We start from the raw sequence: 23999 nt of genomic DNA on the forward strand, positions 1-23999 counted from the left end.
TTCAAAATGGGTTGAAAATAGAGAACTATGCTCTCTCTATCTCTGTAACTTATTGACATAAATCCTGGAAAGAGCAAATTTGGCCAAACCAGAACTAGTTGGTGCGCGTTGATGCGCTGAAAATGTAGTACAAGCTGCAGCAACAACCACCCCGCAGTAATTAATACACGCAAAGCCGACGCAATTAACAATTAACCCGGGCGTGCAATTAATTAATCAACTAATTAAGCGAACGCGGCAAAACATCGGGGCGGCGGAATTAGATTAAAGAAGCGCCGGCAGATAGGTTGATAATCGAAGCGCAACGATCTTGCTCTCTGCGGGGATAATGTGGAGGGGGCGGGGCCAGCGGGCGCGGGGGCCGCCCGGAGGCGGCGCCGCGGCGCACGCCAATGGGGGCGGCCGCGGCGGCCGACGCACAGTGCACGTGCGGTCCTCAGCCAGGCATGGAGCAACAGGAGAAAATCGCTCCGCCGCCGTCGCAGCCCCGCGTCGTCGGCAACTTCTGCATCGAGGCCCTGCTGGGCCCCCGGCGGCCCCTCGACTCGCCCCGCAGCGAGTGCTGCACCGACGCCTCCGTCAGCCCAGCCATCTCGCCCGGCTGCGAGGGCGACTCGCCGCCCCCGCCGCCCCACGCTGGCCCCCAACCCGCCGTCGTTCTCTCGCGTTTCTACCCGCCAGCCGGCCCCCAGGCCCCCGGACCCACCGGACTTTACTACCCGGGCTCGGGACAGGGATCGGCCTTTCATCCTCTCATGAACGAGATGAGAAACAACAAGGATGGTAAGTTTACTTTCTACTTTTAATTTTCTTGTTATGTTTTTTTACTCTAATTTTGTCCAACAAATGTGAAATATTTACATCGCAAACTTTGGCAAAGATAGCTTTTAATTTTTTTTTTTTTTAAGTGAAGAAAACTGCACTTAAAATTACCGTCCAAATCAAATTCTTGTTTTTGGAGCCTACGTACAATTTTTAACATCTTCAAAAAGCTATTCTCTTTTTTTTAAACTCCCCCTTAAACATAAATATCTTTATGTCAGGGGTAAAATGTTACTAGACAAAATTCTGTATTATACATTTAAATTTTTTAAACTCAGATTTGAAGCATACATTTCTTTAAACTTTTACTGCAGAAACATGTTTGAGACGTTATAATTGAAGAAAAACTTATACATATTTTTAGACGTTTTTTGTTTTAATGAATAGTTGCTATCACATAAAATTTTACTTAAATAATATAAAATTAAATTCCACATTCTGTTTGCGCGGCAACGATTAAGTAAATCTTGTAGTATTGAGCAAACTAAATTATTTTATTAAATCAAACGTGCAGAAAAAGCAATAAACACAACTAATATATAAAATTATAAATAAAAGTTTTAAATATAATTTTTAATATTCAATTTTTATTGCTGATTTGATATTTATATATTTATTAAGGCTATAAAATAATTTTTTATTGCCAATTACTTTTCAATTTTTAATAAATTAGCTGCACATAATTTCACAGAACAAACTGTTATGTTTTGTGTGACTTATTGTACGTTTGATTATGATGTTGATGTATTTAAATTCCACATTAATCATTATTCAGCTATAAACTATATTTTTTTTTATCTTTTTTTAAAGTTATTAGTTTGGTTATGTGCACATACAACATAACAATTATTTCCATTTCAAAATTTGTCCACTGCACTCTCTTAATATGTAATTACCACGAATTATGAGAATATCAAGAATATGAAATGCAATTATCGCCAATTTTATTACTCAATATCAATGAATGCAATCAAAAGGATGATATTATAAATTATATTTATACAAATTTCTAAAAAAAAAGAAAAAAAAACTATAAATTTGCTTGATTTTTGCAAAATTCTGTAATATTGCTATAATAAATAAAATGATTGGTGCAAATTAATTCAAATAAATATGTATACATTAATTTTTACAAGTTTGATAGAAGAAAGGAGCGATAAAATTTCTTTTCAATTCCAAAATTTATCCTATAACTGGAAATTTCCTTTTTCACCATTTAATCGTCAAAAAGCATAATATGAAAATTTTCTTTCCTCTGCGTGTTTTAGGCTCGCTTGCCACATCCCCAACCACTGGCGGCGGCGGAAGTTCGGCATCTTCACCAAATAATTCCGGCACCGGCGGCCATCAGAACGGGCCTCCCGGATCGGCCGCCAGTGCGGTGGCCGCAGCCGTGGCCGCCGCAGCAGCGGCCGCTGCTCACCACCAGCAGCACCAACTGCAACACCTTCAACTCGAGTGGCTCGCCCGAACCTCGGGAATGCTGTACCCGAGACTGCCAGACCTCGCCTGTGAGTACCTAGGTACAAATCTTTCATTTTTCTTCCCTCTACTGTTTTGTTGGGCCCTGTGACGCGTGTGTCCGTCAAATTTGAAGACTCGCAATTTGATCTTATTCCTGTATTTATGTTTATCAGGTCATAAATTAATAAAATTGGTGTTCAAAATAAATATTATTTAAAAAAGTGGCAAATTACAGCAATTTCAAAGGAATATTCTGGCATTTTTCTTTTATCTTTATTTTAACTTGGCCCTTTTCTGTTATTTCATTTAAAATAAGGACTTCCATTTTATTATTGATAAAATCACTCTCTATTTAATTAACAGTGAGATATAAGTCCACTTTAATAGTTCATTATCTTCTAATTGCCAGTTAAATATAATTGATAATTCAAAAATGTAAAAAAGTTAACTTGACTTTTTTCCAAAAATTAATTCTTCACACCTAATTTTTAGCAGATTTTTGGTACTCTTTCTCATATTAGTCTTTTGCGCCCCATAAAATGCTAATTTTTTTTTATGAGCTCACGGATAAGTTATTTTCTTAATTTGAACACTAATCGTTGACGTTGATGGCTTCTGATTAAGGTCGCGGCTGCCGTTTTTAAGAGTTGATATCACGCGCGGTGAGAAGTTGGAGGATATTTGATGGCATTATAAGTGTCACAGATGAAGAGCTAGCGACGGGGAAAAGCAGCAGTCTCTCTCAAAATCGTTATCTCTCGGCGAGATGTGAGCAAATCCGGCGTGTTTAAGTTCCCAAATCAGTGGTATAAATGTTTTTTTGATAGGTGCAGATAAAAACGTTATTAAGTGAAAATAATACAGCGCTAATTTCGATTACGGCAATTAAGCGTCGTCATTCACACATCCTCGAAATGTCCAGTAGCGCGGTGTTTCTTTACACATCAAACTTTATCTTGACAAGTGATTGCACCAGTGTCTTCGCGTCTCAACTCGAGTGGCCGATTATCAAAAAATTATCGTCGCGACACAAATTAGATGCGCGCTAAGTTTTCGACTTAAAATCACATTGTTTTATTATTAGACTTTTTCATTACTCTCTTGTCAATCACATCAAGATAAATAGATGTTCTCACCTATTATTTGATAGAGCAGTGAGTGGTTCTTCAATTATCTACAAGCATATTTTGATAATTTCTAGATCATATAAAACTTATTTTTTGCTTAATCATAATTATTCCATTATTACCAGGAGTTATTAAATTGATGCTTTTTTTTTTGTATCTACAGTCAAAACATAATTTTCTTGAAAATACAAAAATTGTATCTGGCATTTATAATTTTTTCACCATTTTATATCATCTTTTTTCTGTTCAGTAAATTTCTTGGTAAAATTAGTTAAACGGGTTAGTTTCAATATAAAAGACTAAAATTACAGATTTTGAAGATGGAGAGCTAATTATTGGCATTGATAGTAATCAGATTATCAAATGAAGTTTTATCTTCTTTTTCCAAGGCCAGAAAGGTCCATTACGTACAATTATTTTTTGCTCAAATATTTAAATAGAAAACGGTAACGAGAATTCCCTCAAATCACTGAAAACATCACCCATTGCTTGTTACACTTTTGAAATTAATCAAGGAGGAATTTTATTAATAATAATCATGAAAATTTGTGTGTTTAAGATGGTACTGGTTGGGATTATCTACTCTTTGGTATTAAAAATTATTAATTTTAAATTTTTACACAAACATATTAATTTATATTCCTTTTCTAACGTTGAATGATAATTTTACTGATAGTTAAAGATAAATAGGAGCGATTTTCTATTTTGATCATCAAGATCGAATCAAGAAAGTTTCTCGTCGCGAGTCTCTTGAGAGCAAATATCGTGCAATAAAAGTAGAAAAGTCAAATAAACAGAGTGATTGACAGGTGGGGCGTGGAGTGAGCAAGGAGGCAAATTTGGAGCAGATAGATGCTAACTTGCTTTGTCAACACAAACTTGTGCACACCAAGCCCTATGGTTTTAAATCAACAGCGTCGTCTCCTGCCGAGTTTATTCTCCCATCAATAAAACACCAATGGCAGAGTTGCGAGGTGATTCGGCAGAAGAATAAAGAAAAGGGAAGAAATTTGAACGCAAATTTATGCTCAATCATCTGCGCTGACTGCTTGAGAGAAAAAGGTGCGAGCAGTTTTCGCATCAACTCTCATGATGGCAAACAAATTGATGCAGGGGATATTGCTCTCCATGCAGAGCTATAGATGGGCGCGAATTTTTGTTTTTCACGTTAATTTCGTAAATATTTTTGAAGTATCATTTGTCAATTTTACTTTTCCAAAACACCATTTGATTTCCAAGATTATAAATAATACTAAATAAGGTAATCGAGTCTTTCAATAATAATACAAAAAACAGCATTAATATTGTAAAATAATAGTAATAACAGAAGGGTGACTTTCTTGATCTTCAAATTTAAAATCACTTGATGTCCAGTTTGTAAAAATCCGATGACAAATAAAATTAAGTTCTTGCTTCGAAAGAAGAAATTGGAGTGAGGTTAGATCAGTTCATAGGGATTGTCACCCTTTTGACTACAAATATGCCTTTTTCAATAATTTGAATAATAGATTCATCTTAAAATTTGTATGAAACAATGTTAATATTATACGTAATCCAAGAAATAATTCAAACTTTGAGATATTTCTTCGATGTTCTTGTAAGACTTCAAATGTCGTTGAACCAAATCATAATACATCAATATTTAAAATTCTTTCAAATGCCAAATTTAAGTATTTAAATAACCCTGAATGAAGCGATTTTTTTACATATTATTATGTTGTTGAGTTTCATGGTGTTCTTTAAATTTGAGCAAGAGCAATTTCGGATCATTAAGAGCCGCCGTGTATTCAACAAGAGAGTTTGCACGCTAATTAATCAATTGCGGATGTTCAAACTGGGCAAACACAACACAGCACGCGAGTGGCGCAAATTCAAATGTTCTCGAGTTGAATGCCGGTTAATTTGAGAGAGCTGTTTATTCTCTCGCTCGCTCTCTCCCGTGCATTTCGAACAATTGTAATAATTCCTCTGCAAAGCGGCGCCAGAGCACCACTGCGTACGTGTGTATATTTAAACAAGTGTGTTATTGACTCGACAAACACGCGCTAATTAACAATACATCATTGAATAATTACCTCGCGCGCTCGTACCGGCAAATATAAATGTAAATGCGGCATTGGTCAAATTATTTGCTCGGCCTGATCCCCAGGAGGCGTTTCAAAACAATAATTTAATAACAATTAACCATCAATATAAATTGCAAACAAATTATTTTTCGATTCGAACGACGGAATGGCAGGCAAATTAACATTTTTCATTATTCAAATTACAAATCGATATCTATTGAATTTCATCAAAGCTGGGATCTTGAGTTAAAGAAAAAAAAGAAGACTTTTCAATTGATTTGTATAGTGGAAAAGACTTTGTGTAATTGTAAATTTGTTTCAATTCTATTGTAAATAAACTTTATATACCCTTTTTATATTTTTAAGGAATAAATGAAATTTTAAACACAGGAAAAAATCCAATTTCGTTGGAAAAAAAGTAATTAAATAAATGAAGCAAAATATAATAAAAAGAAATTTTAAATGAGTATTTAAGAATTAAGTTTTTCTTTTCTGTAAAACGTGCTTTAATTTAATTCTGTAAATGCCTTTTGAAAAAATAGAAGAAATCAACTAAATTTAACGCAAACTGCGATATTATATGATTTTTTTGAAATTTGTTAGTGTAAAATGGTAAATTATGAGACTAAGTAAGTTTTGGGGGCGCCTAATCGAGTTTGGGGCTGAGGACGTCGTGAGTTAACAAGATCAATTTGCTGGTTGCAATGCCTGCAATCAGCAAAAAGGGGGGCGAGTGCAAATATTTACCCAATGTTTATATGAAGCAGAAGCAGCTAAAAGGGCCCTCGCGCGTGATGAATAGTGTGTGGTTCTGATAGTGAGAACACTGCAGCGCGAAAAGCGACAGATGCGTCACGCTTTTCCGCACCCCGAGAATACCCATCTGTGCGGCACTGAATTGCGCTAATAGTTTCGGCAAATAGGACCTGCTAAATGCTGACTAATTTGCTCCTTTTATATTATTACAAAGCCAAGAGATTCGCTTTTTGTTTTTTATCTACGGACACGCATTAATATTGGGAAATTTTCTAACTAAAGTTGATTTGTAATAATATCGTCCTTCATTGTATAAATATTTAAAAATAGGTGGAATAAATCAGAAAACTAAAATTGGCCAGGGTAAACAAAAATCAAATTTATGAAATTGATATTACGTATAATGTAATAGGGTAGAGAATGCTTGGTGATATAATAAACATTATTTGAGAAATAGGTTCTTCAGGTGAATAAATTAAGGTGTTTTTTTCTTTTCGTGCGTCTTTTCAATTGTGAGAGGTGAGGATCAACGTAATATGTATGCATTACCTTCAATGAAAGTCGATGCTTTTAATTTTTCAAAATTTTTTTTCACTTCTCAAGATAAAAAAATATTTTTTTATTGAACGAAGAATTATCTAGGAAACATCAGAATTATATTGGAGTGGAAAAATTAAAATTTTTCATAATAAATTATCGGAATTGTGTTAATTAATTTGAAAATATTGTAGCATATCCTGGGCGTTGTTCTATTTTGATCATTTAATTTGAAACGTTACAAAATTGAATCAAGAGTCAAACCCCTGAAGAGCACCTCGATTGTTGTGACTAAACTGCCAACCCCCCTCTGCACCCCATTCATTGAGCACTCGAAATAAAATAAAAGGTTTGATTGAAAGAGTCGCGAGCAATCTGCTGCTCATTTCAGCTGCGCACAATGAATAAAGTGGGCGACAAATTTATTGCTCCAGTTTCTAATTGCGCTGAAGAGGGTGGGTTTGGTTCTGAGCGAGGGGTATTTGCGATAATGGAGTGCCGCTTTCAATTAGCGGCCGAACGGGTGCGCGCGTCCCTTTGTCGGCCGCTGAAATATACCCCCGGCTCTCGCACGCTTATCACCAACGAATTACCACAGAAATCAGAGTTTAATCTTGGCCTTGGTCGAGTGAGAGAGAAATATGGCCGACGGGTCGGCTCTCCAATTTTGCGCCCGCCGCCAATTTGTCACGCTTTAATTAAACCTTCCTGCTTTCTTCTTTTTTGCTTGTGTGTCGCCGATCAGCACTCGGCACCGCACAATCAGTGTCGCCAAAGCGCTTATATCGATAAAACGAGCCCCTGCGCAACCCCACTCGACGAGCGTTCCGGCAAAAAGTGGTAATTTGTGGCCACTTGCGACGCCTCCGAATAAATTGCAAAGAGTAGAATGCAGCAATAAAAGAACACTGGCGTAAATTTCGTTTTTCAATCTGTTTTTAGGAATTATCACTATAACTATAAAAAAAAATTTGGAGCAGGATATTTCTTTAGCTCTCATAATTTTATCTTTCCTCAACTGTCAGAAATAATATGAATCAAATTGACGTGTTTCATGCTTTCCGCAGGCTCAATAAAAACTTGTAGGATGATACAACACCTACTAAAAATTTCCAAATCAGATGTAAATAGCTAATGTTAGAAAAAAATAACATTTTCTCTATTTAAAATGTACGCATACCATAAATTAAATAATAAAAAGAGTATCAATAAATACTTCTAAAAATATTATACTTGCTTATAATTTGTAATTGAATTAAACAAATTTCAAAACTTGCTATTTACCTTGTAAAAGCTATGTGAATCATTTTTTCATTTTTTACGATTTATTCAAATGCACAATAACCGGTTGAATGGGCACTAAAAACTGCAGGATTCGACAAAACGCACACATTGGAAATCAATTTGATTAATTCTATCACAATGACAATATTTGCGAGCGCACATGGCACATATAATACCCCATTAGTTGTGATTATACACAAATGGCCTGCGCAATAAATAATCAGAATAAAAAGCGCGTTTTGCGCCGAAACGGACAAGTTGCGATGAAATAAATCACTTTTCTCGGCGGCTATTTAAGCGATGCAAATGATGCAGTGGCTGATCTGGAATATAGCGCAGTTAGTACGCGCGCGGGCCATCTGTCGCGGTTATCATTGTGTGCTTTTAGGGGCGGCTTTTATGGCGAGCGACGGAGGGATGCCGCCGACTGATTTGTTCCGTTTACGCATTCATGACTGATTTGCATTCCGGCGAATTTTTATATTGATTGAATTCCAACTGCACATTTTAAAATTTTTTATTGCAGTCACGCCTGCTGTGAATAAAATAAATTCTGTTGTATTCCGCATAATCGACCGTGGCATGCAAAACAGGTAGTGCTGATGCATGAATTTGATTTTTATATATTTTTCAAATGCCTCTATTAGTTAAATTGCATCAGCATATGGACTGAAATTTGGGTAAATGTGATTTTATTGGCAGCTGTAATCGAGTATTATTCAAGTTAGTTCTGCAGATGTTCTCATTCAATATTATATAAAAATGTTTTGAAGCCTGCTGAAAATTATTTTTAAATTCTGTGTAGTAAACACAAGATTGGTAAAGTAAAAACGTAGTGTGGTCCTGGATTAATGAAACTTATAGTTTTTTTCTTACCACCAGAGGGAGAAAAAGCAACGGAAAGAAAAAGAAAATATAAATTACAATATTAATCATAATATTGCACGGACAATGAGGCAAATTATTTTTTCATTATAAATGTAGGAAAAAATTAGTTAGTTTCTTTCACGTTTTAGACATTAAAATTAATTAAATTAAAAATACTTAAAATACAAAGTTGTTGGCAAAGACCTATTCATTCATAACGGCTAGTTTCAAATTTTAATCTTAATTTTTTTCTCACGGCAAAAAAATCGCTTTAAATTAGAAATTTTCAGATTTCACATTGAATTTTTTTTAGGATTTATCCGAAATAGCCTATTGATTTTTGTTGTTGTTTATTCTACTCAAGTCATACATGAAAAAAATTAAATTGGAAAAAATGAGCAGAAAGGGTATCACAACTAGCAGAGGTCTGCTAAAACGCCCGACATCAAAAAGAAATCGGCCACCGCGTGAACCCACACTATTTAAAAAAAAAGAACAATCACGACAATCACGACGATTTTCGTTAAATTTTTATTGAAAATTTCAATGTTCATTCCAAAAATTCTCAGCTGTAAAACAACAGATTTTCCAAAAAGTGCTGATGTGCTAAAACGGGCGACTTACATTCTTTATGCTGTAATTAAAAAAAGGCTGGAAATTTTCAAATTAAAATTGAGATCTAGGATAAAAATAGAACGAAAAATCTATAGTATCATCTAGTCATTCTTATTAAACTAATAATGACAGATTTTGTAAGCTCGTTTGCACAGAATTTTTGTAAGAAACAGCAAAAAAAGGGGCCGCGAAACTGGCTTAAATAAATCCATTTGCTCGAAGCAGGAAATAAAGCGGCCTCGCACAAACACATTTTCGTCTGTGTGGAAATGAATTTATTTATTGTTTGCGGGGCTGGAGGGTGGTGTTGCTGGTGGTGTCTGTATCCATTGCTCATAAAAATTCATCCGCTGTGCTCTTTCCGCCATGTACTTTTGGCCGGCAGCAGATTTAATAACGCTAAAAGCCATGAGGCGATTCTCGCTCGCTCGGTTCGTGAGTTGCCAAGCGCTGCGGGCCTTAGAGCTTCATCTCTCAATGTGCAGACAATTGCGATGGTGATTTCGGGTCGTTAGTGGCTACTCATGAAGAAAAAAGCAGCCGCTCCAACCCCTTGAATTATTGCCTCTTTCTTTTTCTTCGCGATGCACTCCTGATTTATATACTTTTGCCGAGAATGCATTTCTTTAGCTCCACTTTCCGACGCAGCAACTCTTAGCTCCATTTGCAATATCCTCGACTAAATCACCGCGATAATCGCACTAATGCAACTCCAGCTCGGCACAAAGATTGATTCTAAACCACGTTTGTTTTTCCCTCGCTACAAAGCAGTAAATCTGACCTCTTTTACAAAACATAGGAAACTATGAACACAAAAGTTACCCAATACGCCAGAAAATAAATAATTTTCTTATAAAGACTAATGTATTTTAATCAAAATCAACAAAACACACTATTAATCAAGATTTCAAAATTAGACACAAAAGATAAAAGTGATATAGACAATCTGGTCAATCTAGTAATAGTTTCTGCCAAAAATAAAAATTTTATTAGCATGTGATGTAAATTATTTCAAAATAAAACAAAGGATTTTTTCCTTGTTTAAATTTTTATTGAAGACATAAATATTTTTTAATAAAAGACTGCGTCTATTATATTACAACATGATGATGAGCAACTGCAGGTGGAATTTATTCACGATAATATTATAGTAATTTCAAATTGTATTATATTATTATTTATTATTACGTTATTAACTTTTTCATTGCATGGTAGAAATAATTAATTTTATTAATTTTTTTAATGCAAAACTCACAAAGGTTGGCCAAAGAATCGAAGCTGATCTCTTTCCCTTGAACAAATTTTATCCGAATTAATTTGTATTTATGGCATTGTATTGATTTTTAGAAACGCCTGCTGCTGTCAAAACACTGTTTATTAAATCATCACGGGGCGACAGCGACAGAAGTTCAAACAAGATTTACCCTCCTGTAAATTGGGCCGACGAATTTTTATAACCCGATTTGAAATCAAGCGGCCGAGCGCTAAAAGGATTTGCTCGGTGGCAAAACATTCGATTATTCCCTTCTGGGACGAATGAAAGAAAGAAATATCTGTCCTCCTGTTTATCTATTTTCATCGACTCACCGCTTCAGGCGATGAATAATATAATGCACCCTTGATAATTCCACTCTCGCATGAATTAATTAAACAAATGTGTTACTATTTATTCTTATTAACCGTATATTATTCCGCCGCGCTTTTGTGCTGAATAGGAAGTGTGATTAGTGTTTACGCACAGCTCAGAATTTCGACTACACTCTCTTATTTGCGAGGGGTGGCCGACTGGTTAGGAATTAATCAGGACCTCCTTTGCGGCACGGGCCTCGCTTGAAATTATTTCGTTGGACATTCAAAGTTGATGCAATAAAATCTTTTTGCTCAAATTTAATTTAGAATTTAGAATAAAAGATATAAACTAATTTTTAATTTAAATTAAGAAACATGACATGATTTTGTATAATTTTTAAGAGTTAAAATACTTCCACTTTCCATTTTTTGTTTAAAAGTTTTTTATTTAAAAATTTTATTTTTTATTATTTTATTTTCATATCAAATATTTTGGTTTTATTAAAAAATTTCCACGCTTTTTACATTTACCTCTCTTCAAGTGTATGTTACTCATTAGCTCCTTAAAAAAAAGAAATCACACATTAATTAATATCTGTGTTAAATTAAATTAAATTGCTACAGCTTCAAGAAAATATTTAAAAATTATTATTTTACTTAATTGCTTTACGTCTTTCACAATTCAATAAGTATATGAACATAAAGAATCCTTTTTTTAATTTCAAATTGTTTAAATGCCCTTTTCTATTTTCCTTTAAAAAATTTTATTCTAATTTAAACGCAGAAAACGACGAAAAAGGGGGCTCTGAAATTTATGTGAATTTATTTGAAAAGAAACTCATCGATTTTATGAAAATATTGAAGGAAATGATGATCTTTTTATTTAGAAGGGAGTAAAGGCCGCCTGAAAAGAAGGTTCTGGAGAGGTGTTGATGCGGATGGGGTAGCGCTGGCTGTATGAATACTGAGCAATCGAGCGTGTAATTGTATAATGACCTAATACACACACATATGTATAAATAGGGGATGACGGGAGATCCGTCCGTCCATCCCCCCATGCATCTGGTGCGGCGGCAGATAAATGAGCGTGCCCTCAAAGACACCCCGCCGGGTGCTGTTGGTCCAACAATCGCACCCCGGGGCGCCTTGGCTGCGCATCTTTTTGCGGTGTCATTTCTGCAGCCGAATTTTTAATGTGGTGCGCGTCAAAGAGCGGCTAATCGTTATTTATTGAATTAAGAGGATCGCTTTATTAGCAGATGCTGCTGCAAACGAGAGAGCGTTTTAAAACGAGCCAATTCATATTGTGCGCCGCTCTATAGAATTTAAAATATGGCAGTGATAATATTTTTGTTGAGGTCTTCTTTATTGCTGGATAGTTGCTTATAAAAACGGAATTCAAAAGAGAACTGGTCCTATGGTCCTATTCAAGCTTGCGAAATCCGATATAAATAAACGCTCAACGTTTTTCTGTTGTTGCTTGAACTGTGAATAAATTTAAACAGAAAAAGTTTGAATTAGAGTTTTCGACGGGACTGAAAGTGGATAAAAATCACTAATTGTAAAAACTTATTACTTATTAAAGAAAAGAATGATGCATTTTCCTCTGTTTTAAATTCAGTATTAATAACGCAAATTTGGTGGGATAAGTCTAGATTGTTTGCATTCAATCTTTTTATTTAAGTTTGTAGGTTCTGAAATTTTAATATAATCTAACTTGCTTATAAATTTATGTCAAATTTCAGAATGGTTTGTTTAGAAATAGAAATATAGTTTCCAAATTAAAGAACAAACCGAGAAATCAAATAGGAAATTGAAAAACCTACTATATTTTTTTCCATCAAATTAGAGTAACACATATTTTTTTTTACCTAATAATTTCTTATATTTTTTTGCACATATGATCATAATGTTGTTTATGTTCAGACTTAAATAACACAACAAGAAGAGATTTGAATGCATGGTTAGGAAACTAGTTTCATCCGCATTACTATCTCCTCCCTCACATAGACACATTCATGGCGTGCTCCACTTACAACGGTATTAGCGCGATTGCGTCGTTCGCGGCTCTGCTGCTGATTTTCCACATTTCGCGAAAGCAAACAAAACGCGGCTGCGGAATTATACAATCTTGGCGGATGGAAACGCGAGTGAGATTAGGGCGTGAGATTAGCGCGCCGAGTTTCATGCAAATCACAAAACCCACCGCCGAGGAGCTCCGCCAGTGAAACCACACCAAGTGGAAAATTACTTGCAATTATTCAGTGTAAATCATTGCTTGCCTGCATCCCAGCCAGGAATAATTCCGAATAACCGGATTTGGCTTCACGCTGGAGTGGAAATAACGCCATCCTCCCTCTGAGTTGGGACGGTGATTTCTGCAAAATTCCATAATAAAACATGGGAGAGTAAAAATTTCATTTTTTTTTTATATATTTTAAATCTGGAAACGCAACTAAAGTGTATTTTTTGTACCAAACTTAGCTTGATAAAATTAAAAATAAAACTCGAAATAATGAAATGATTTTGGATTTTGAATACTTCATCGATTGAAAGAGTCGGAAAGAGTCGTGCATTTTGTAGAGTTTATTGCGTATGTGGAATTTTTTAACATAAATTAAACTCTGACCCTGAGGTTTAGAATTTTAAATTTGTTTTTGAGAATTGGTTAGTTTCTCTTGTAAACAAAATATTTCCTACCCGAAGTCAATCGATAGAGTTGCAAGTTTAATAACTCTTATTGAATGAACATCAAGGGTGTGGCTTAGTGCAGCAATAATTTGTAAAATATTTAATATTTTAAAAATATTTGAAGCTAAAAATTACATATTTGTGGAATTAAAAGAACTGGTGTTTTATGGAGTATTTATTGAATCTTAAATTCTAGCATTAATTTCTGATTTTTAGAAATGAAGTTGAGAAATGCAAATTAGATCTGAAAATTGTGAACCTTTTAGTATCAGAATTTGAAGATCACATTATAATAAACTCTGAGTTAATCAATAAACAAACGTATTTAAAACTCGTAGAAATTGAAACCTGATCCAAAGAAACACGTTGACTGCTTAAAATGCGAGCGAAATGAATAAAATAAGCCGTCAACGTAAATTAGAGAGGGGTGTTGTGCTTATTCAGGTAGGGACCGCGGTGTGGAATGCTCTCATTAATGCAGTGGCACACGCAGACGTTTGCTTATCCCTAAACCAACAGATGCCGTGTCTTGCTTTTCGTCTCTGCTGACAACATTGACGACGGGTAAAACGACAAATTTGGCCGCCGCGCTTTTGTCAGTCAAACCCATCAGAAAGTTGTTAAAAAAGAGCTCGCAATAAAAATGAATGACGTTTGAGGGCCCAGGATTTGATAATCATTCATTTTCTCCCATTTGGCTGATCGCGGAACTTTTAAAACTGCATGCATTAAAGCGCATAACTCTTTTTAGTTATTAGCTCTTTGCAATTCTCAGACGGAAAACAATTTTAATTGTGAGAAGATAATGTTAAAATGTTTGCATTATAAAATCATGTTTTCTTACTTTAAATTGGACTTATTTTACTAGATTGCAAATAATCGTTTATATTAGAATCTATTTTCTATTATTTTTTTTTGTATATATTAATTGATAAATTTATTCATGATATTTAAATTTTAAATATTTTTAGATTTAAGAATTAAATTTTCACATTAAAGTGTTTATATACAACAAAATGTCAGTAGTTTTCTTAATACTTTAAATCAAGAGATTTACATCACATTTGGTGGCACGAGTGTCAGTTATAAAATTGATCATTGAAACGGCTCATCAAGTTATAAGCCGGATAGGAAATATGAAAATTTTGTTTGGAAATGATAAGGATTACAAAATAATTTAATGCTATCGGAACTTAAATATGAGTCTTTCTAATAAAAGATATTTTCAATGAATCAAATTTTAATTGAATTTCCATCATTTAAAATCTGAACAAATCATGTTCTGAATTAATGAAAATTCACATTTATCAATTGAAAAATTATAAATAAAATGAGAGAATATAAAAATTACACAGGACCCGAAGCTGGAATAAATTGTGTGCCGATAAAGGGATAAAAATTGGCCGGGGGTTTGAAAGTTGTGTTCAGTCAGCAGCTCGGAAGAGCTGCCGCCACCCTCTCCCTGCTCTCCACTCCCTCTTCGCTCTCTGCTCTTGTTCTAACAGTAGCAGAAAAGCCAAATCAAATTAGCTAATTGCGCATTCAGGCTGTATGGCATCATGGCTGTAAAAGCAGCTCCAAGGCAGCGGCGGCGGCGGCGTTTTGACGAGCTTTACATTTCTATGTGCTCGTCGGCGGCGTTCGTTCGCTCTCTGCGCCGGGTCTAATCTGCACATGATAATACTAAGATGATGTTTGCCTTTCTGATCTTCTATAACGAGCTGCTAGCTCCGGCTCCTTTCTCCCATCCCTTTTATAATCACATAAAAAAGAGACGAACGCGTTGCTCTGCCGGCGCGCGAGGGAAAAAATTAAGTCTCTCATTGTCAGAAAAGGCTTTCCGTCAGATTAGCCCAGCTCGGCTTGTTACAACTTTGTTGACTTTGAATTTGCTTGCAAACTTTTTGCGGCCGAGTCGGAAAGTAATGCTCGCGCTTTTTGAATAATTCCGGCGTTTTGTTACGCGATCTCGGCCGCGCACCGATTCTAATCCCTACGCCTCGGCTCCCTGCAACTTTTAATCTCCTTAAGTGCACTCTCATCCCGGTTTGCCGCAATTTGTCTGACTTGAGGAGCAAATATCTGACGATTCGAGAAAAGTATTTTCTTATGAAAAACATTTATTGATCGGTCTGAGGATTTTTTTTATATGAGATTTGAATAATTATTGTATAAATATGAATCTTAATTGTAACTTAATAAATCCACTAAATTAAAAGCACTTATTTCTAAAATGGAAAAATGAAGCACTTGAGCACTGATAAGGCTGAATAGTTTTGAAGAAAATTGTACTTGAATTTGATCATTTTTATTTTCGATTAACCTGATTTAAACTGATTTTTTCTAATTTTGATTAAAATACAATTTAAGAATGAATTTAAATTGTTGTTTATAATTTTCTGCTTAAGAAAATCTCAAATATTGCATTTTTAGTCAAGTTTCACGGAATCATTTCAACAGTAAATAATGGGTGTATTGATCAAGAGCGTGTCGGAAGAGAGAAGCACTACTTTTTCCGTTGATGAGGAGCAGAGCAGTTTGCGAGAGAGAGAGCAAATTGCGGTCCCTTGGGAGGCAAAAACACGGCGACAGAATTGGGTGCACACGGCGGCGGGCAATAACTTGATTAAAGGAAAATAAATTCGCAGCGTTGCATGTGATGGCGGCGGCGGTCGCGGTACTGTATCTACCGGAGCGGACGGAAAACAAAAATATCCTCGTTTGCAATGCTAAAAGAGAGGCCTCACTCGGGTGATCAGCCCGCCCTTCTCATAGACGGGCAATCTGATTTGTGTTTGCCTGCAGTTATGTGACCTGATATACATAATATTGTGTGCGCACTGCCGGTAATTCAATTTGATATTCCGCCGGCATTTCTTGCCAAGCCAAAAGACTCACTCGCGCGCTACGCCATTCCAAACCAAAACAAACATGGGAAAACGTGGAAAAATAGCATATTCATGCAATTTGGAGACAAAACCGACGCTCGCTCTCTGCGTCGCCAACCGCAGTTTTGTAAGGAATCGAATTTGCCAAGCAGGAAATAATCATTTAAAAAAAACCAAACGATTCAAATCCTTGAACTACAGAAAATTCTGGTCTGATTTCATAGTTTTTGTATTGCTTTGTAGACAAGACCAGCATCATAAAATATGTAATCAATTCATTGTTAACAAAGTAAACTGAATAAGATTAAATTGAACTTTGACGACTGTGGTATGGAAAACACTTATTTGAAAAGATTGAATCGCAATTTGCTGAAACACAGTTTTTTTAATGTGGTTTGAAAGGAGAAAAGTCCATTTTTTATCATGATTTTTCAGAAAGCACAGCCTAATTTTTGTTAAAATATTTAATTTTAAACAAAAATTGAGATCAGAGTAAGAGACAACAAGAAGATAGTATAATCATCTTTCTAATTCTGAAACCGTCAATATAAACAATAACATATTTCATGAGAAATTGCAACATTTTCTTTTTTAATTATTTTTAAGCAACACTAGTTTTTTGCAATTAATATTTAACAAATAATTTGCAACTTTAGATCGTCAGTCGTCCAGTGGTATATTGAGAAACAAATCCATTTCAAACTTAAATCATAGGGAAAAAGTTCCCAATAATTTTTTAATTTTTTCTTTTCGTTTTGAAGAGAGAGAATAAGAACAAAACAAAAACTTCATAATCTGGAGTGTTAAACCTGTGCAGAACCTTTTTATGTATTTCAAGTGGATAAAGTCTATTTTCAAAATGAACACTATCGGTACGGATGGAAGGCCCGTTTGGCAAATTTGATTAGGCTCTGTGTGGAGCTGCACCGGGTGAATTGTGGCCTCGCAATCTTAAACGTCGTTGTAACTTGATTTGTAATGACTGCAACATCGATAAATCGGCCGTTTAATGGATCTGCGCCACGAGAGGTGGGTGGCATTTGAATTGGTGGCGGCGAGGGGATGTTCCGTCAAATGTTGCGCCCACCCTCGCTTTTTTATTTATTGCACTCGATCGAATTATTTAGTTGGCCGTTTGTCAGCGGCTGCAAATGCGAACTCAACAGTGTATAATCTGGCAGTAAATGCACTCGCAGGCAGCAACCGTTGCCGGCAATAAATTTCCTTCACTGCATTTTCAAACGACGAGACCTCCCTTGGCCGCTCGCTGGAAATGGACGATAAACGACTTGCGTGTTTTGTTTCTTAGCCAGGTGGAAAGAAAGAGTGAAATCAAATTAAAAAGTTAAAATAACGTAGAAGTTTTTATTTGGCAAACTGGAAGATTATTAATTTTGATAAAGTAAATAAACATTTTTAAGAGGATTACAATTTCAAAGTTTTTTCTTTTAGGTTTTTTTTTGTATTGTATACAATTTTTCAGATCGTTGAATATTTTTCAAAAATTTTATTTTCTAATTGTTAAACAACAACAGCACCATGATTTATTTACTGTGAGAAATTAAAATACCAAATGTTTATAAAAATTTAGTAAATCCTTATTTCAAAAGCCTGGTTTAAATTTTTCATCTAATGTGATTTACAAATTCTATCCAGCAAAGATTATTTATTTCAATTATATTAAAGTACAATAAATTTATTTAAGCAACGAGTAATTTGATTTAAATATAAATTACTGACTGTTTGAAGAAAAAAATAAAATCAAATATTCCGACTTTTATAGAAATTTTAATACAAAGTGAGCATGGGAGGGCGTCGGTGAAATCGCTCTGCGACCCGCTTTTCGGCAGCCTTTTATCATCCCTTATTTATTCTCCCTGAACGCAGTAAATCTCTCGCTCCCTTTCTCGCGCTGATTGGCTCTCGGACGAGAGTCTGCGGGAATACAAATTGCATCATCTTCTGTGCGAACCGTGCTGCGGAAAATAATGGTGGTGTTTTTGGGAGTGGAATCGCGCCGCTAATTTCATACCAAACTTTATCCATTTCTCCATCGTCTCTCGGACGGGCGGCCATTGAATTTCCCTCCAAGGGCGGAAAACAAATTATCTTTGGAGGAATCAATTGCTATGTAACTAACAGGGAGCGGCGTTTTATCTCAAAATGGCAAGAGAGACAAGGAAATTTACGACTTGTCGGGGCGAGCGAGCGAGCGGGAGGAAAGTTTTTTGGTGTTTGCCAAACAGCAGCAGCAACTTTCGCAGGAGAGAGAGAGAGATTTTACAGCAGTCTCTATGGATCATTTTTCTTTTCAACTTGGAGGAAGGGGCGTTTTTGCCCTTTTGAATAAATACATATACACGCAAGTGAGAAATATGCACTTACTCACACTCTGGAAACGTCTTGCGGGGAGCAAACGACTTTTTGCCTCTCATTCATATTAATCTCGGAAAAGCAGAACGGGATTTACACAAGGAAAAGTGCGTGCCAAAATAAATGCCTTCTTCTGACGCTCGAACAAGCAGGGGAGGCTATGCAAACCGCACGACGCGCTCGACAATCAGGTTGCATACGATTTTCAATTGGAAACACATAGAAATCGCATTCTTGAAATCATTTTTTTTTACTCTATTTTTTTTGCGTCAAGGGAACTTTATAAAATTTGTCTTCCTTATTACAAATATGTGAGATCTTTTTGGGATATTTTCATACTCAAAAGACTAGATCATTGGACTTTTTTTAGACTTTAAGGACTGGTCTTTACTCTTTTTTGCAGCATTTTAAGTTTTGCTTATTCTTACTTTTTGAAGTTTGTATATAACTTCGAAAATCTCATTAGCTTGCTAAACTTGCTAAGTTGCTAAAATCTTTTTTTGACACTTTTTATAAAAAAACTGAATATGGCCTCGGAAGTTTTAGCAAAATTTTTGCTAGTGGTGGTGCCGTTTTGTCCAACAATTCCTTTTTCAAAATAAATGTTGCCAACAATTTTTATTTAAACAATGTGATGTAACAATTTGGACAAATAAACAACAATAATAAATAAATTAAATTATAATGTTAGCCTAAAAAGAAAGCTTCTCTTCCGTTTTCTTCGATAACTTTTTTCAACAGCTTATTAATAATTATGGTGTTCAAAGCTCAAATAATTTAATCTTTAGTTTATAAGCAAAGTAAAGTTTAATAACCATAAAGGGGGAACGTTTTTAAAAAAGAGAACGAGACTTGGAATTTCCATCAATAAAATTATCAAATTTGATAAGCCAGATAATTCAAGATCCCTGGAAATTTTTACATATATTATATGTTGTTTTTCTTTTCAATTTAATTAAAAATGATTCAGTTTTCACACCAATTCAACCACGTTGGATTAGACGGGACTATCAGAGAGAATTATTATTTAATGATTATCATTATTCATTTTTGGCTCATAAAAGTTTATTTTTGTCTGAACTATGTATGTTTGTTTAAAAACATAAATATACAATCTGTAAAATATTGTTTATTAAAAAAATGTTATAATGTAAATTAAAAAAAAATTGTATAAAAATTTAAATATACTAATTTAAATTTTTGTAAAATACAGATGATACAAATATATTTAAAAAAAAATAGTTCAATAATAATAATAAGTAAATAAATAAAAACAAAAGCAGCATTAGTCGCGGCTGCTAAACTAATGAGAATTATGGCGTTGGCTGCCAGGGTTGTTAGCAAGTAAGTGAATTCGGAGCAGCCTTGTCGTCCCCTCGCCAATGATTAATATAGCAATCTGGTCTCTCACAGATATAATTAGGGGGCCGAGTGTGTCCTTCCTCTCTTTTGTGTCAGGATTAATTCATTAGCACCCTAATTAGGCCAATTTGTATGTGTTGCGGTGAGTCATTTCTAAAATCTAAAACAAACTTTTTTGTTGCAGGTGGGCCTCAACACGCGTTGCTCGGAAAGACCAGGAGACCCAGGACAGCGTTCACCAGCCAGCAACTGCTAGAGCTGGAAAAGCAGTTCCGCCAAAACAAATACCTCTCCAGGCCGAAACGATTCGAAGTCGCCACAAGTCTAATGCTGACAGAAACCCAGGTAAGAAAAATCATAACTTCCTTGAAAAAAGAAAGTAAAAACCTCTTTAAATTTTATTGAAATATAATTTGGAAGAAAATAATGAAAAAGAAATTATGAAGCCAGATTTTAAGCTATGTTGCTAAATTTTAATATTGTCTTGAAATAAATGTTTTTTCCTTACTTTGAACGACTTTTAATAAAATAAATTAATTCTTGAAAATAAAAATTTCAATAATATTGATTTCATATTTTGTCAAGTATTTGGTAAGTTTTTTACTTTACCTGTAGAAAAGAAATTCGATTTTTGGGGCCAAATGTAGCTCTCTTCGCATTGCGCCGGGGGTGAGTGATTTATAGCGATAATCGCGGCCAATATCGCTGCGTTCGATGGCAAACTTGAATAATAGCCTCCTTTGGGTCGCGCAATATTTCCAATCCTCTCAGCAAAAAGCAGCAGTCAGGTGCAAATTGTCAGCGGCGTGATGCATCGCTTTTTTCCTCGCGCTGTTTGCTTTGCTGCGGGGGCTGCAGGTGCGCCCGTCGGATTAAAACGCGCGAAACAATAAATGCGCGCACACGGATGATCAGCGGCAAATGAATCAATCTGTGCGCGGTTATAAATCAATCATCACGCCAATTGGTCCCGACACCGTGTATCTGTTTGCGTTTGTGCTGGCCAAACAGTCGCTCGCGCGCGTTCTATTTGCTCGAGCCACCCCACGTGATAAATAATATTATGCGAACACGTGAAGGTGGATCAGAACCTCTGACTATACAGTGAATCAAATTAAAGTTTAATTAAACAATAATCTAGAAAAAGGAATTATGAACCGTTGATCAAATAAATACAATTCCTTTTTAAACAATATACACTGATAGTTATAATAAGACTACAAACTTTATTGTTTAATCTCAAACGCTTGACATTCCTGATATGTTGATTAAATTTTATGGATATTTACATGGTTTAAAAAGAAATATGATAACAATCAATACAGTGTGTTTTAAATTTCAAGACAAAGTTTTGCATTAGAGGTTTTCGTATTTTCTGAGTGATTCGTGATTCAGAACGAATCAAGTATAATCAAAATTAATTTATTTCGTTTGAATTTAATATATTAACACTCCACTTGCTTACTCAAATACTCAAAATAAAATTCATTTTTGTTAATTCTACATTTTATATATATATATATATATATATATATATATATATATATATATATATATATATATATATATATATATATATATATATATATATATATATATATATATATATATATATATATTGTTGGATGCGTATATTATGATCTATATATTTCTAAGTTTCATATTTAATATGATGTTATCATAAAAATGAAGAAAATCGGGCTTGTCCTCGCTGCAAACATTGTTTTATTCAAAAAACAAAACGGTTTTTTGAATAAAAACAATTTTTGCAACGAGGACAAACCCGATTTTCTTCATTTCCATGATCATCTCCTCAAGTGTCAACTTCTTCAAACAAATATCATAAAAAGGCAAATTTAATCAGGAAAAAAATGCAAATTTGTTGCAGGTGAAGATTTGGTTCCAAAACCGTCGGATGAAGTGGAAACGGAGCAAAAAGGCGCAGCAAGAGGCAAAGGCGAAGGACGAGGACAAAAGGGGTGGTTCGGGGGGCAAGGAGAGTCGGTCGAGCCAGTCGTCGATGGCCAAAGAGTCGGCGGCGGCCGCGTCCCTCATGAGCGGCGGCGACAATTCGAGCAGCTGCAGCAGCAGTTCGCCGGGCCAAGGGCCGCCCCCGCAAAGTTTGGCCACCCTGCTGGGGGCACAGCAGCACCGGGGGGCCATGGAGGCGGCACGGCTGCCCCTCCACCATCACCATCCCAGACTCGGGCTGCCCCCTGAGTCGGCCGAGGCCCTTTACAGACCCTACGTTGTGTGACGTCCGGCGCTCGACCCTGATTAGATCTGACTGTGTTGATTTTTGTTTGGTTTAAATTTTAAAATTCATTTCAATATAGAAAAGTGTCGGAAAAGTTGTACATAATGGCAATGTTATTTGAATAAGTAAGAGAAATGTGTAAATATATTAATATGCAAGAACACAAGAAGTCCATTCTAGTCATACATACAAAATGTTCTTTGCACATTTTTTTTTCACTAAGAGAGATTTTTCATCCTATTATTAAGGCTTGCAAACTATATTTCAAAGACTAAATTTTGACAGAGAAAATCAGGAATGAATTATTTCTAAAGTAGAAAAATTTAATGAACAATACCTTTGAAAATTTGTGTTGAAAACACCGGAAAAAACCTTTGGAAAATTAATTTTCTCTGTCTTCAGATGTTCCTCAATTAATGAAAGAAAGGATTTTCTTGAAGGGTTTCAACAGAGTCATGATTATTATTGATAAATAATTTATATCGATGACTGATGATGAGTTCGCTATAATTAAATTCATAAAATCAAATTATTTACAGGGAACTATTTAAAAATTTCTACCTCATCAACTTTTTTTTAAAAAAAAAAACTCTTAATAACGATTAATTTTGCTAATTTTTCAGAACCTTCAAAGAAATCAAAAGACCTTCAAAGCAATTTTTTATTTCAATTATAAAAAAATTGATAAAATTTGCAAGTCAAAACTCATTACATTAAATTTTTTTAAGTAGAAAAACTGTCCTTTAGCAGCTTCAAATATAAGAAGTGGGAAAACACTCTGCACTTTGAAATAGAGATATAATTCCTCTTATACTGTGGATAGATCAGGTCGCGTTATTTGCTGGCCGATTAAGAGTATTAGCAATTAACAGACACGCCATGATCATTAGGGCCGCACCAGATGCTGAGGAAACACGTGTGTGTTCCTATGATGTGTACCATAATCCGAATGAGCACCTTAATAAAATATTAAATAATCACTCGAACACAAAACGGCGTTTTCTTTTTTCTCCATGCCCGTCTTTTGCTCCCACAAACATTTTACTCTGATTGTTTTTCTAATTCCTCGGCCGTCGTCAATATTTACGGCCGAGGAGCAAATGGAGTGTGAACTGACGACTCTTGTCTGGGGATTGAGTTTTACGGCGCAATGCGGCGCTTTTATACTCGACTGGCTGCGCTGATTCGAATTAAACGGAGGAGACAACAACAATAATAATAATTAAACGCGCACTGCCATCCGCTTTACGCTCGCTTGACTTTTATTGCCCAGCGCTCCAAAAATCTCGGGCCCCAAATCAAGCGGCGACTTCGCTCACTC

The 23999-nt window shown here is 35.3% G+C and overlaps 1 protein-coding gene across 2 annotated transcripts; it reads left to right on the plus strand.

Annotated features, from left to right (window-relative positions):
- The first annotated feature begins 440 nt into the window (after positions 1–440).
- On the plus strand, positions 441–23251 carry LOC132195156 (motor neuron and pancreas homeobox protein 1-like). Of its 2 annotated transcripts, none has more exons than XM_059616967.1 (4): positions 441–783; positions 2091–2345; positions 20606–20766; positions 22310–23251. In XM_059616967.1, the coding sequence occupies exons 1-4, from the start codon at positions 447–449 to the stop codon at positions 22676–22678; spliced, it is 1122 nt and encodes a 373-aa protein (XP_059472950.1). In that variant the 5' UTR covers positions 441–446; the 3' UTR covers positions 22679–23251. The 2 variants fall into 2 exon arrangements, with proteins under 2 accessions (XP_059472950.1, XP_059472958.1); XM_059616975.1 differs by having other exon boundaries at positions 2091–2333.
- The last annotated feature ends 748 nt before the right edge of the window (positions 23252–23999 follow it).

Source organism: Neocloeon triangulifer, unplaced genomic scaffold (genome assembly GCF_031216515.1).
Source record: "Neocloeon triangulifer isolate White Clay Creek 2 clone unplaced genomic scaffold, ASM3121651v1 ptg000001l, whole genome shotgun sequence".
NCBI lineage: Eukaryota > Metazoa > Arthropoda > Insecta > Ephemeroptera > Baetidae > Neocloeon > Neocloeon triangulifer.